At 40.3% G+C, this 14,219-nt stretch overlaps 1 protein-coding gene across 1 annotated transcript; it reads left to right on the top strand.

The window, feature by feature from the left end:
- The first annotated feature begins 2,214 nt into the window (after window positions 1–2,214).
- Window positions 2,215–13,813, top strand: LOC140126094 (glutathione S-transferase theta-1-like). The gene is made up of 5 exons (XM_072145203.1): window positions 2,215–2,397; window positions 8,037–8,124; window positions 10,427–10,577; window positions 11,856–12,032; window positions 13,496–13,813. Exons 1-5 carry the CDS (start codon window positions 2,283–2,285, stop codon window positions 13,694–13,696), a joined length of 732 nt encoding a protein of 243 aa, XP_072001304.1. The 5' UTR covers window positions 2,215–2,282; the 3' UTR covers window positions 13,697–13,813.
- Window positions 13,814–14,219: the final 406 nt, after the last annotated feature.

The raw sequence follows: 14,219 nt of genomic DNA on the forward strand, positions 1-14,219 counted from the left end.
TAACATCACATACATGTTGCGTTATATGGTCTGCAATTTGCACAAAAGTCAATATGGTGTCTAAATCAGTTAACTAACCATCCACGAATATTTAAATAAAAAATGATCTAACAGTTATACAGGTCCCAAATTGATATCAGTTAATACGCCAGCACATACCACAAAAAATAACACCTTACATAGGTCCGTGCACCAAAGAATTCCAAAATGGAAATTTTTTTTTATGTACAAAAGATTTCAATTTCTTAAAAGCTATTAAAACCTAAGAAAACCTATATAAATTTGATATCCCTGTGATCATAGTGACCCAATGAATAAAGAGTCATAAAGTGTCATTTGGAGCGCAGAATAAAACCCGTGAAAATAGAGCCCACAAGAAAATGCGACAAATGTGGTTTTTTTGCCAATTTCACTGCACTTGGAATTTTTTTCCAGCTTTCAAGTACATTGCATCAAATATTAAATGACACTACTAAAAAGTACAATTTGTCCCGCAAATAATAAGCCCTAATACATCTCTGTGAACCGAAAAGGGGAGTAAAAACCAGAAACGCAAAAACGAAAAAGGGCTGCGTCCTGTAAGTGTTAAATCCCCAAATAGATAAAAGAGTGAGGGAAAATCAAAGGAATGAAGCCACTGGAAAGGGGGCATTGTGCCTCTGCATAGCCTTGCCAACATTGCTACAGTATATTATCTGATTCATGAGTCTATTGCTGTATCCATGGACACACGGGGAAGCAGCTGCCTCAGATGTGTTGTAGTTAATTGTAAGAATTTACAGAAAGATCAGTTATAATATCCTGAATACAGGCTGTCCCCTGCATTTGGTTACATTTTGATGGAAACTATAATGCAGGTCTTAACTTTTTTTTTTAACCTTTTACCCAATTCTCTATATTGCAGACAGCTTCAGATGTATTATAATTGGCATTTGTGTCTTCCTACTGTTATTCGTTTTTTTTAAAATAATCTTTAAAAAAAAGTGTTCATTATTTTAATGGTTCTACAGGGTTCTTAACGTTCTGTTTATTTCACTCAAAACTAATTATTTCTCAATGAATATTTTTTTGTGTGAAGGTTGTGTCGTTTCTGACTGCGTTAGCTGCACATTTTTGAACAGGTCCTATTTCAGCCTTCCGCAGCGTTTTTCTATTGCCTATGGCAGTGGTGGCGAACCTATGGCACGGGTGCCAGAGGTGGCACTCAGACCCCTCTATATGGGCACCCTTGCCATCACCCCAGGGTAGAGTTTGCCAGACAGGCCTCAAGGCCTCTTGCAGTCCCAGACAGCCCAGGACCCTAGAAGGAAGCTACAATGATAATCCAAACTTCTCCTTCTTTCTACTGTATTGGTGTCCTCAGGTGCCTATACCATTTAAACCTGTGAAAGCAAGGAGTAATAAGTTACTGCTTAAATTGTCGCATTGGCACTTTGCGAAAGTGGATTATAACATTTGGGTGGTAGCCCAGAGCAAGGGGGCCCATGGTTTCCAAAGCAATCATCCAAATTTTACACTAAGCGTGATGGCACACATGGCATTTTTGGCCCGTTTTTAAGCAATCCGTCAACTCATCCGTTTTTGACAGGTATGACCAATTATCTTAATTGAAACTGGTCAAAAATGCATGCGGTTTTTGACGGACTGCTTAAAAACGAGCCAAAAACGCGTTTAAACGCCACATGTCCCATCACCTTAGGCAAAACGCCACATATGCCATCACCTTGAAACTGGTCAAAAACGTATGTGTTTTTTTGACGGACTGCTTAAAAACAGGCCAAAAATGCCACGTGTGCCATCACCCTAAGAAAGACCTTAACCCATAAAATGCTGTACATCTGTTCCCGCTCTCAATATTATTATTTTTATTACACATGTCCATTTCAGGACTTTTGAAGGTCCCCCAAAGCTCCTATGACCACCCATTGAAAGCAGGCAGAAGGGACAGATCCTCCATTCCACAAGAAGCTTGATTCTCGTAAGAAGTGAATTCCAGACTTGTAGGGGTTATAATATTCATCCAGGCTTATGGCAGTCTTAATCCGAACCTGCTACATAGTAAGACCTTGTACAGAGACGCAGGTTTCCAGTCCCACACCATCCTCACTACTTATCAGCCATGAGAAGTGCGGAGTAACAAGGTAGGACACAAGTTACTGTGACGGGGCGGGGCTGTGATGTAGGGGGCGGGGCTGTAGAGGAAAAAGCAGCGACCCTTTGCTGAGCCTCTCACTTGCTGCAGGGTGTGAGCTGTGCTGAAGTCTTGCAAGGGAATTGTTATCATGTCAGACCTCACTCTGTTCCTGGACCTGCTCTCCCAGCCATGTAGATCTGTGTATATCTTCGCCAAGGCCAACAATATCCCCTTCAACTACTATGAGGTGCTCCTTTTCAAAGGTAAGTTCAGAAGTGAAGTAAGACAGCAAAGTTACTTACCTGCTTGCCCTGACCTGACCTGGCAGGTAGAAGAGAAGGAAGTGATCTAATGTCTTTCTGATGTTTTGTGAAAAATTCAATATAGTGTATGTTTACATTTTAATGATTTTATGGATTCTATAGCTAGATCCACCCTGATATTATCGATCTACTTTCTGCATGCAGTACAAATGAAAGAACTGAATGAAATCTGAATTGGATATTTGTTTGCACCAGAAAAGAAAATCCACAAGAAGGATGAAATGTTCATGTTCTTGTAGATCCTTGTGCGGTAGAAATCAGCCCTGTTTGTCCGTAGGGAGAACAACAGAAAACACTGAGGCTCTGTTCACACACAGCGTATGAATTGCGTTTTGTGACGGAATTCAGAGCCTGTAAGGAGGAGCTTTCTCAGGCACAATCTCAGATGCTCTACTAAGGGTGAAGACACATGTGGCTTTCTTAGGCCATTTTGGGCCGTTTTTAGTTAGTGCGTTTTCAGATCGTTAAAAACGCATGCGTTAAAAAACACATCAGTTTTTTTAAAATGCATGCGGTTTTTTGAAAACGCATGCGTTTTTGTCCGGTTTTCCGATTTTTTGCGCAGTTAAAAACGGACAAAAACGCATGCGTTTTCAAAAACGGATGCATTTTTTAACGCGTGCGTTTTTAACGATCTGAAAACGCACTAACCAAAAACAGCCTAAAAACGCCACACGTGTCTTCACCCTAAAGCTTTTGTGATTGGTAACAAGCGCCCCATGTTTTGCTTGGTTTACGAGTAAATACATGTTGCTCATTCCAATTTCAAGTTTTTAGGCACAACACATCATGCGATTGGAAGAAACTCCTTCCCACTGCTCTTGAATTGCGTTTCTAAATGCAATTTGAAAATGGCCATTTTGTAGTAGAAGCTAAGGGGTAAGTAAACCCGCAGCATAGCTTGGCCTGTTCTGGGTTGAAATCTGGAGCATAGGGTAATCTGCTCTGTGAATTTTTGTCATGGCATGTCTCATTCCCCTTGTTTTACAGTGTCACACCCTGTACTGGTGACTAACATTCTGTACATAACTTTTGGATGTACCCCTGATAAAGCTAAGCATGTCTGGAATCCTTTAGTTTTGGATATATACTTTACAATGTACGTTTCAATGAAACTGTGCACATCTTTATTGCAAATTCCAAACTTCTCCAAACCATTCTGTCACTTCCAGAGCGTGCTAAAATATTATTTTACTTAATTTATGAACTTGAACTCCTATTTTCTTTTCTTTCTCAATATGCAGTGACAGAAGAAATTACCTCTAGCTCCTGTTAGCTTGCTTTTCCAGTATTGTTCCTCCTTTATGAAGCTAAGATCACAATTGCATCATGATCTGTGCCTGAGCACTCCCTTGGGTGTGAATTTAGTCCTAAAACACCTGCTGCATTTAATTGATCCTCTTTGCACATTTTCTGCCACTACTCATTCATTAAAGCAGGCTATTCTGGTTTAGGGTTCATTCCCATGTTCAGTTTTTCTGATGTAGTTTTTGAAGCCAAAAGCAGATGTGAGTCATAATTGGTTAAGAACACATACCGTATATACTCGAGTATAAGCAGAGACCCCTAATTTTACCACCAAAAACTGGGAAAACCTATTGACTCGAGTATAAGCCGAGGGTGGGAAATGCAGTGGTCACAGACCCAGCCAAGTATATAGCCAGCCAGCCCCCTATAATATACAGCTTGCCCCCAGTAGTGTACAGCCTGCCCCCAGTAGTATACAGCCACCCCAGCCTGCCCCCAGTAGTATACAGCCACCCCAGCCTGCCCCCAGTAGTATACAGCCACCCCAGCCTGCCCCCAGTAGTATACAGCCACCCCAGGCTGTCCTCCAGTAGTATACAGCGTGCCCCCAGTAGTATACAGTCAGCCCAGAATTTAAAAAAAAACGTATTTACTCACCCTCCGGTGGCCCCGATGCGCAGCGCTGCTCCCCCGATGTCATCGCGGCTCCTCTTCTGGCTTCCTGGCTCCTCTTCTTGCTTCTGCGCCGTCTTCTGTCTTCTTTAACATCGTGTTGGGCGCCGCCACTGTTCTCTCCCGTGCGGCGCCTAGTATGACGCACCGCTGCTGACGTCATACTAGGCGCCGCACGGGAGAAGAACAATGGCGGCGCCCAGCACAATGTTAAAGAAGACAGAAGATGGCGCGGAAGCAAGAAGAGGAGTCGCGATGACATCGGGGGAGCAGCGCTGCGCATCGGGGCCACTGGAGGGTGAGTAAATAAGTTTATTTTTTTTAGTCCATTTTTAATTATTTTTTACAACAGTATTGACTCGTGTATAAGCCGAGGGGACGTTTTTCAGCAAATTTTTTGTGCTGAAAAACTCGAGTATATACGGTAATTGAGATCCACTATTCCTGCTAATTTTTAACTGCACTCCTGGTTTGGACATCCAAAACTGCATCAGAAAAACTGAATGTGTAAACACAATCGATCATAAAAAAAATCGATCATAAAAACTACCGTAGATCTTCATTTACCAGTGCAGATTAAAAAAAGCACTGTCCGATCTGTTTTTTTCCAATTGAATTCCCATTAAAGAGACTTAGTGGTATCTATTAATATCCGTTTTTTACACCATGCTTTAGACTTTGTTATTTGAACGGATAGTTGGAATTAAAAATAAATGGTCAAAATAATGAAAAAGAATGTTTTCATAACAGGTACCATATGGCTTCATTTCAATGGGCAATATGGTCATCCTTTTACATGGCCTTATTGTCCACTGTAGCGTACTGTGAGTGATGTCCTATATACAGCATGTCCTATTTTCTTCAGTATTTTCGTTTCATTTTGTCCAATGGAAGTCTATGAAATGTTTTGGATGCATGTGGTTGTGCAACGTATGCTGCCATATATATACGTGCAGTATGCAGGGGGACCAGAACCAGGGGGAGGTGCATTTTGTCAGCTAACCAATAGTCAACTATCCATCAGCTAGACCTCATCCACCAGCTCATCGTATTTTAAACAGATACGGTATAGACACAGTGGCATACGTGCACATACAGATGAAAAACGTCACTTATATACAGATTTATATGACACAGAAGTACAGGACAGGAGAAATCATACCTTTGTGTAACAGGGGTCTAACACTAACTGAAAGCAAATTATCTTTTTTTTTTTTATAACGAATTAAAGGTATTTGTGACAAAAACTGATACTTTGCTATTAGGGTTGCACCAATACCAGAATTTTTGAGTGTGATACAATACCCAGAAAAGTATTGCAATACTCGATACCGATTCTTTCAAGAAAAAAAAACAAATATTATCTGAATGTTTAGGGTGCAGTCACATGGGGCATTTACATTGCATTTAGAAATGCTATGCAGACGTCTGGGGGCGGCGCTCAGCCTGATCGCATTTCCATTGTAACCCATGCGATCAGTAATGGTCACGAGGGATTTGCGAGGAGAAGATGGTTGTCCAGGTAATGTTACTATAAAATAGTATACTAAATAGTATAATTTAGGGCTCATGTAGACGGGTGTTAATGGCAAACATGTTACATGTTAATTTTTTTCACAAATGTGCAGACATTGAGAAAAAAATTGAAGCATGCGTTATTGTGTCTCGCATGCGGATCACGTACATCCAAGTCTATGGATGCGCAAAAAAAATGGACGGCACATGCATGACATTCGTATGCAGAGTGTTTTTTCTTCAAATGTTGCTAGACAACCAACTGGGAAGGGCAAGGAGTAGATTATAAACCCATCTACTTTTTTTGCATGTGTGAAAATAACGGATGGCGTACGGATACAATATGGACTAATCCCAGACATCACATCCGCATTTTTAGTAGATGAGCAGCGGAAACGTCCATGTGAATGAGCTGTTATTTTTTGTCTTATACATTTTTATTCATTTAATTTAAATGCTCAAGATTTAGACCTTTAAATGGAAACACATATGCAATCGGGCCCAGACACGTCCCCCAAGTGCTAGCGGTACATGTAAACGCAACACTAGTGGTACAAGTGACTAAATCCTTAGGTAGGAATTGGTAGACAAACGAATTACTGTATACACTCACCGGCCACTTTATTAGGTACACCATGCTAGTAACGGGTTGCACCCCCTTTTGCCTTCAGAACTGCCTCAATTCTTCGTGGCATAGATTCAACAAGGTGCTGGAAGCATTCCTCAGAGATTTCGGTCCATATTGACATGATGGCATCACACAGTTGCCGCAGATTTGTCGGCTCCACATCCATGATGCGAATCTCCCATTCCACCACATCCCAAAGATGCTCTATTGGATTGAGATCTGGAAATTGAGAGTGTGGAGGCCATTTGAGTACAGTGAACTCATTGTCATGTTCAAGAAACCAGTCTGAGATGATTCCAGCTTTATGACATGGCGCATTATCCTGCTGAAAGTAGCCATCAGATGTTGGGTACATTGTGGTCATAAAGGGATGGACATGGTCAGCAACAATACTCAGGTAGGCTGTGGCGTTGCAACGATGCTCAATTGGAACTAAGGTGCCCAAAGAGTGCCAAGAAAATATCCCCACACCATAACACCACCACCACCAGCCTGAACCGTTGATACAAGGCAGGATGGATCCATGCTTTAATGTTGTTGACGCCAAATTCTGACCCTACCATCCGAATGTCGCAGCAGAAATCAAGACTCATCAGACCAGGCAATGTTTTTCCAATCTTCTACTGTCCAATTTCAATGAGCTTGTGCAAATTGTAGCCTCAGTTTCCTGTTCTTAGCTGAAAGGAGTGGCACCCGGTGTGGTCTTCTGCTGCTGTAGCCCATCTGCCTCAAAGTTCGACGTACTGTGCATTCAGAGATACTCTTCTGCCTACCTTGGTTGTAACGGGTGGCGATTTGAGTCACTGTTGCCTTTCTATCAGCTCGAACCAGTCTGCCCATTCTCCTCTGATCTCTGGCATCAACAAGGCATTTCCGCCCACAGAACTGCCGCTCACTGGATGTTTTTTCTTTTTCGGACCATTCTCTGTAAACCCTAGAGATGGTTGTGCGTGAAAATCCCAGTAGATCAGCAGCTTCTGAAATACTCAGATCAGCCCTTCTGGCACCAACAACCATGCCACGTTCAAAGGCACTCAAATCGCCTTTCTTCCCCATACTGATGCTCGGGAGAACTGCAGGAGATTGTCTTGACCATGTCTACATGCCTAAATGCACTGAGTTGCCGCCATGTGATAGGCTGATTAGAAATTAATTGTTAACGAGTTGGACAGGTGTACCTAATAAAGTGGCCGGTGAGTGTATATTCTCTTCTTAAATTTTGCTCAGCTGTATATGACATAGAAAATCCAGAATTTTATACAGCTAGAGGAGATGAATAGACTGATGCTGAATATTTGCCTTAGGGTGATGGCAGATGTGCCGTCTTGGCTGCGTTTGCATACGCAAACCAAGCTGCACCCACCGGGGCGGGCCGCAGCCTGATCGCATTGTATTGGGAACCAAATGGCAGCACCTATATGTATGTTGTAAGAATGCTAAAATGCATTTCAATTTTGTGTGATACTGTAATGGTCATTTATGATTTTAGTGTTAATATTTGCATTTTTTTTTTCAGGAGGACAGATGTCAGATGATTTTGGCAAGGTGAATCCACTCCGCAAAGTGCCGGCTCTTAAGGATGGAGACTTCACAATGGGTGAAAGGTGAAAAACCTGTTACTTGAAGGAAATTTACAGTCTTATTTTAACTTTATTAACCATTTTCACTGCAGCGTGAATACAGGCATATGTTTGTACAGTACATATAAAATTAACTAAATGTAAATGAAGTACATGTGTTTCAGGGGGCGTCACTGAAACCCTTCTAACCCCCCTAAATTAGTTATAAGTATCTGAAGGAATTTATCTACGCTTGTAATCTTCATTTTATAACATTATATATGTAACCTGCAGTGTTATAAAAGATCCTGGGACGAAGGAGAGGGAAAAGAGAGAAGCATAGTTAGTGCAGAAAGAAGCACTTTGCTCTGATAAGTTACATTACAAAGGTTATTGTGTCCACTTGTGCCCTATATTTGTTAGTTACTGATCATTAAAGCTGGTTGTACGTTTGAGATAATGGTTCCCCACAGTAATCAGTACAATATAGATTTTACTCTTAAAATTCATGTTTAGTATTTTATAAGGCTGTTCAAGTAGATAAAAGGTGGAGTGAGGTAAGAAAAAAAAATCTATTTTGTTGGATCATATTCTCGCCCTTATGGATGTTTTCACCCCTTATCACTGTAACCTGGAATAACCTGTCATACTTCACTGACTCTGCAACATCTTGTTGCTCAGCCACTGACTAAAGAGATCATGGTCAAAGGTGATAGGGACCTTCTATTTGAGTGTAAATAAGTGTATTTTCTTTTTTGTATATGCAGGGAAACTTGCTGTCAGAGAACCCCTATTATGTACTAACATTTCCCCCCTTAAAGGCAATAGACCTTTCCAACGCCCCCTCAGGTCCTCTTCTTGCTTTGGATGCCCTGGTGCCTTTGGGCTAGGCCGGCATTGCCAGGGGACCCAAAGAGGCACCGGAGCATCAGAAGCAAGATGAGGACCTGAGAAGGCGTTGGAAAGGTGAGTACAATGTTAATTTTTTTTATTTACTCGAGTACAAGCAAAGTTAGGTTTTTTCAGCACAATTTTTGTGCTGAAAAGCTTGGCTTCTAGTCAAGTATAGACGGTAGGCAAATTCTAGTGGATTTATTTGTAAATCTTGTGGAAATGGAAAGAACGGTTCGGCACTCCAGCGTCAGGATAAAAGTCTTTATGTTTTGATTATATCCATTACAACAGGGCAATGATACAAAGCACCACGAGCAGCACACAATACTATTTCATATTTGTATATGTGCCCCAAAGTGCTTGTGTACAATTGTACAGTAAATTAAATCTTAGATGCTCTTGGCTGATTCCTTGCCAGACAACTGGTTTTATGAAGTATTGAGATTCCATCTCATGGGCTTAAAAGAAATCCATGTGATTCCAATTTATGGAGTGTAGTCTGTTCAGAAACTTCTTCCACTATTGCTGCTTGTGTTAACCTATCCTGTAAACCTTTCCTAAGTGCAGAGTATAGGTCCTGGGTTTTATAAGAATTAAAGGGGTATTCCCATTTCAGCGAATTAATGTTCTTGTTTGTGTTCTAAAACGTTATACAATTTACCAATATAGTTTCTGTATCAATTCCTCATGGTTTTCTAGATCTCTACTTGCTGTCATTCTATAGGAAGCTTCTATGTTTACTACCAGTGGACAGAAATCTGACCATGGTCACACAGGTGCATGGCTCGTTATATCACACTGCTCTGATTATTCTCTGTGATACTAACGAGCTGTGCACCTGTGTGACCATGGTCCGATTTCTATCCACTGGAAGAAAACATAGAAGCTTTCTACAGAGTGACCGCAAGCAGAGATCTAGAAAACCATGAGAAATGTATACAGAAAGTATATTGGTAAATTGTATAACGTTTTATAATACAAACAATAACATTAATTGCTGGAATGGGAATGATCCCATTTAATCTTTCAACTACCACCTAAAATGTTTAGTGATCTTTGTAAGCTTACTACATGGATATACTATTACAGTTCAGTAAATATGGCCAATACATGTGAATATGTGCAAATACTCTTGCCAATACACGCACATGGATATGATTTTACATAAACACAGTGGTACATTTCTTTGGCACCTCGGCACACGGCTACATTTTACACATACATCGGGGATGATTACATGGTGCAGAGATGAGGCAAATTCCATACAAACTGACTGTTTACTAAGTGTTCCACAGGTTCACCTTCACAGCCATTAACTTGAAGGATTTTAAATTGGTTAACACAAAACAAATAATAGGCCAACGCAAGGAACATAAATCCTGCAAGATCAAAAGAAAGAATGTTGTTGTTTTTTTTTTTGTTTAAAAACTTGCATTTTTTCATTTCTTCTCAGCACTGCAATGCTCCAGTATCTAGCTCAAAAGTATAAGACTCCTGATCACTGGTACCCAGCAGACCTCCAGAAACGTGCTCGTGTAGATGAGTACCTTGCTTGGCAACACACAAATACCCGTCCACATGCTGCAAGAGTGTTTTGGATCAAGGTAAAATGCCTTTTCTTTAATAATTCCCATGCAGGCGATACATGTTTTGGAAATATTAACAGGACATGTATAGTTGTCTTGTTTAGTGGATCAAGGACTTGGATGTATTTAAGGAATAATTCTTCTTCAAGACCACAAACAAGATTGTTTAGTACCTGTGATTTCATGTAATCAAAAAACTTGTTTGCCCCTGTTTTTGGTCACCCGGAATGTGATCTTTAGCTCGAGACAGGTTACATAGCCTATGCCAGTGATGGCGAACCTTTTAGAGACCGAGTACCCAAACTACAACCAAAACCCACTTATTTATCGCAAAGTGCCAGCACAGAAATTTAATTAGTGGTTTATACTACCTGCTCTGTCACAACTTTCATTCATATCAGCACCCTGAGGACACTAATAAAGCAGAAAATAGAAGAAATTTAGATGATCATTGTAGCTTCCCTCCAGGGTCCAAGAATTGTCAGGCCGGAGCAGGTGCTACAATGATAATCCAGATATGTCCACACCTTCCCTCTCCTTCAGTAGTCCCAGGTAGCTCTGTCACTTTAAAATAGCGCTGTGCACAGCAAGTCCTGGGCTGTCTGGGACTGCAGGAAGATACCTGGAGTCATCTCTGGTGATGGCCTGGGTGCCCACAGAGAGGGCTCCGAGTGCCACCTCTGGCACCCGTGCCATAGGTTCGCCACCACTGGCCTATGCTGTGCTGATTTAAAAAATGCCGGCATTCCAAATCATTTCAGTAGTTTATATAAAATATAAGTATAAAACATATAAGTTTAATTCACATTACCCTGCTCCCTTCAAGCAGCATGTTGTAAGTCCCAGAGAATTTGGAGCAGCTGCAGCCTGTCTGTGCCTATGTCAGTCTAATCTAATCCACACTCCACATATGCATTGAGCATTGAGCAGGCATGAAGAGACACAGGCACATGCAGCTGCACCCCAATGATTCAGAATGCTGACATTTAAAATCAGCAAATCATAGGCTATTGAAACCTGTCACCAGCATGGGGTGCATGGCTGACTGAATAATGGAGCCTATAGAACAGAAGGAAATTGTGCCTTCTCCTAAAGTGAAGAAGGTGGCTATCTTAAATTTATATCTAGTGTTTAATTTACTTCAAGTCATTACGTAGGTTACTAACATTTAATAACTCAATAAACAGTTTGAAAGTGTTTGTGTTAACTTAGCATGTTGCCATCAACTAATATACTGCTTTGAAATTTGATCTATCATATTGAAAATCCTTATATTCTTTTTCCTTTTTATTCCAGGGCATGACTCCATATCTCCTTGGTCATGAAGCTACACCTGAGAAATTAAATCCTGCTCTTTGTGAGTTTAATGCCACTATGACAACCCTGCAAGACACATTTCTTCAGAATAAACAATTCCTGGCTGGAGAAGAGATCTCCATTGCTGACTTGGTAGCTATTGTGGAGATTATGCAGGTCAGTAAAATATAAATATGTTTCTTTGTTAAGGTTTAGTTTGCTGGATTTAATGCCTTATCTCTCCCTTCACACAAAAAAAGGTGCTGGTGAATGAACCTCGTTAACATTAGTAATAGACTGCCAGGGACACAAAATTGGCAGGATTAGGACCCTATGTATGTATCTGATCTTATGAAATGACATTATGCCTACATGGAGGATGGAGAGGAGTAGTAGTCCTAGAGGCTGCAGTGATTACACGTCATCAGATACATACATATATGGGGTAGATTTTGCAAATATTAGTGGGAAGTGTCTGAAGTGCTTTCTATCAGGCCCTCTTAATCAGATTGTTAAGACCACTCAAGAGTGGTGAACTTCACCAATCTAATATTTAGAATGCATTCTGATTATAGGCTCTAAATATTATTTTTTTTATGTAGTTCACCATCGGCTTTATTTTATAATACATACAAAAGGGAAAAGATTTACATAAATCCCATGTATTGAAATCTTTTTCTCTTTTTCCTACACTACCCTTTTCTCCTCTTCCCTTTCTTCTATTTTTATTTGTTACTGTTTTTACATCTCTTCTTAACCTGTTATACTCCTATTGGGCTTCTATCTCTGCTATCTCTAGCCATTGTGTTAAAATAGCCTTTTTAGCAGCTAACAGTAACAAGCCTGAAACGAGATTTGGTAGTAAACCATGGATCCAGGCACTGTGACACTTGTAACTTACATAGCACTTCCATAGCATCCTTCCTTTTAAAAACAAATTGTATAATTATGTTAAAGAATCTGAGGCACTCTGGGGCCGTTACTAGAGCCCCTCTGTGCTGTAGATTCCCAGGCAGTTACAGTGTGCAAGAATACTTCCCCCTCCCACTGTATGCTGAAACTTCTTCTTCTGCAGTGAGATTATATCAGACAGAGGGAGAAAAGTGCTGAGGTAGCAGAGGGGGCATGTGAGACAGTGTAACAGCCTTTAAAGTTGCAGCATGAAGGGGCTCAGTTAACCCCACCAGGAGCCCACCAGTGTCCCTAGTTTATCATTCTTGATTTTGATGGTAGATTTTCTTTAAAGGGGATGTCCAGTCTTAGCAAATTAAATGTTATTGTATGTATAATTAAAAGTTATCCAATATACTTTCTGTATCTGTTCCTAATGGGTTTCTAGATCTCTGTTTGCTGTCATTCTAAAGGAATCTTTGTTTATTTCCTGTTAATAGAAATCTGTTCCTGGACATGTGATGTCACACAGGTGCACCCATCAGAGATGTGTTATAACCAGCTGTGCACTTGTGTGACATGACATGATCAGGGACAGATTTGTATCCACTGACAGTAAAAAAAAATCTTACTATAGAATGACAGCAAGAAGAAATCTGCGATTAATGTAGATTGGAAAATTGTAAACAACAATTAAGTAATTGATTATTATACACATTCTTTTTTTTATAATTCATTTTTTTTAACAGCCAAGTGCAGTAGGAGTTGATGTTTTTGAGGATAAACCCAAGTTGTCGGCATGGAAGCAAAGAGTGGTGGAAGCTATTGGGGCAGATCTATTCAATGAAGCACATGCAACAATACTGAAGGTGAAAGAGATGCAGAATCAACCCGTGCCTCCAGAGCTCAAGGAGCGACTTAAAGCTAGACTAGAATTATTTACTCGCTGAAATGAAAGCAACTACTCTCAGATTGTTACCATTAGGGGAAAATCCTGCATATGTAATAACTGAGCCAAAAAATAGAAAGGTCATCTCATCATTTTTAAATAAAATTACTTGTGATTTCTTCTGTTTTCTTCCCTCATACATGCAACATTTTGTGAGATCCACTATCCACAGTGCACATCAGTTTGCTATGCTACAGGATATCACTTTTAGAACTATTAACATATTTTTGTCTTTGCTATAATCTCTTTGGTTTCCTTACCTAATGTCAACTATAACAAACATGTCCAATCTCTGCTCTTCTAAAGTAAATTATACACAGTACTTCCCCCCTCTACACATCAAATACCATATAAAGAAATGCAGTGTGTGAACATGACCTTAAGACTAAAAGACAAGTCAGTCATTTTTAAGATGTGATGTTACAACATAGGCATATGACATAGGATGCTTGATAATAACATGTTTTCAAATATAGAGGAAGCTTGTAGGGTATTAATGGTTCAGCTCTTCACAATGGATGTTC

This window comes from Engystomops pustulosus, chromosome 1, assembly GCF_040894005.1.
Source record: "Engystomops pustulosus chromosome 1, aEngPut4.maternal, whole genome shotgun sequence".
Classification (NCBI taxonomy): domain Eukaryota; kingdom Metazoa; phylum Chordata; class Amphibia; order Anura; family Leptodactylidae; genus Engystomops; species Engystomops pustulosus.

Excerpts from the sequence above, each read along its gene's own strand:
- LOC140126094 (XM_072145203.1), top strand. The coding sequence starts at position 2,283 with ATGTCAGACCTCACTCTGTTCCTGGACCTGCTCTCCCAGCCATGTAGA. Across the intron at positions 2,398-8,036 it reads TGAGGTGCTCCTTTTCAAAG|GAGGACAGATGTCAGATGAT; the intron begins GTAAGTTCAGAA and ends TTTTTTTTTCAG. Across the intron at positions 8,125-10,426 it reads GACTTCACAATGGGTGAAAG|CACTGCAATGCTCCAGTATC; the intron begins GTGAAAAACCTG and ends ATTTCTTCTCAG.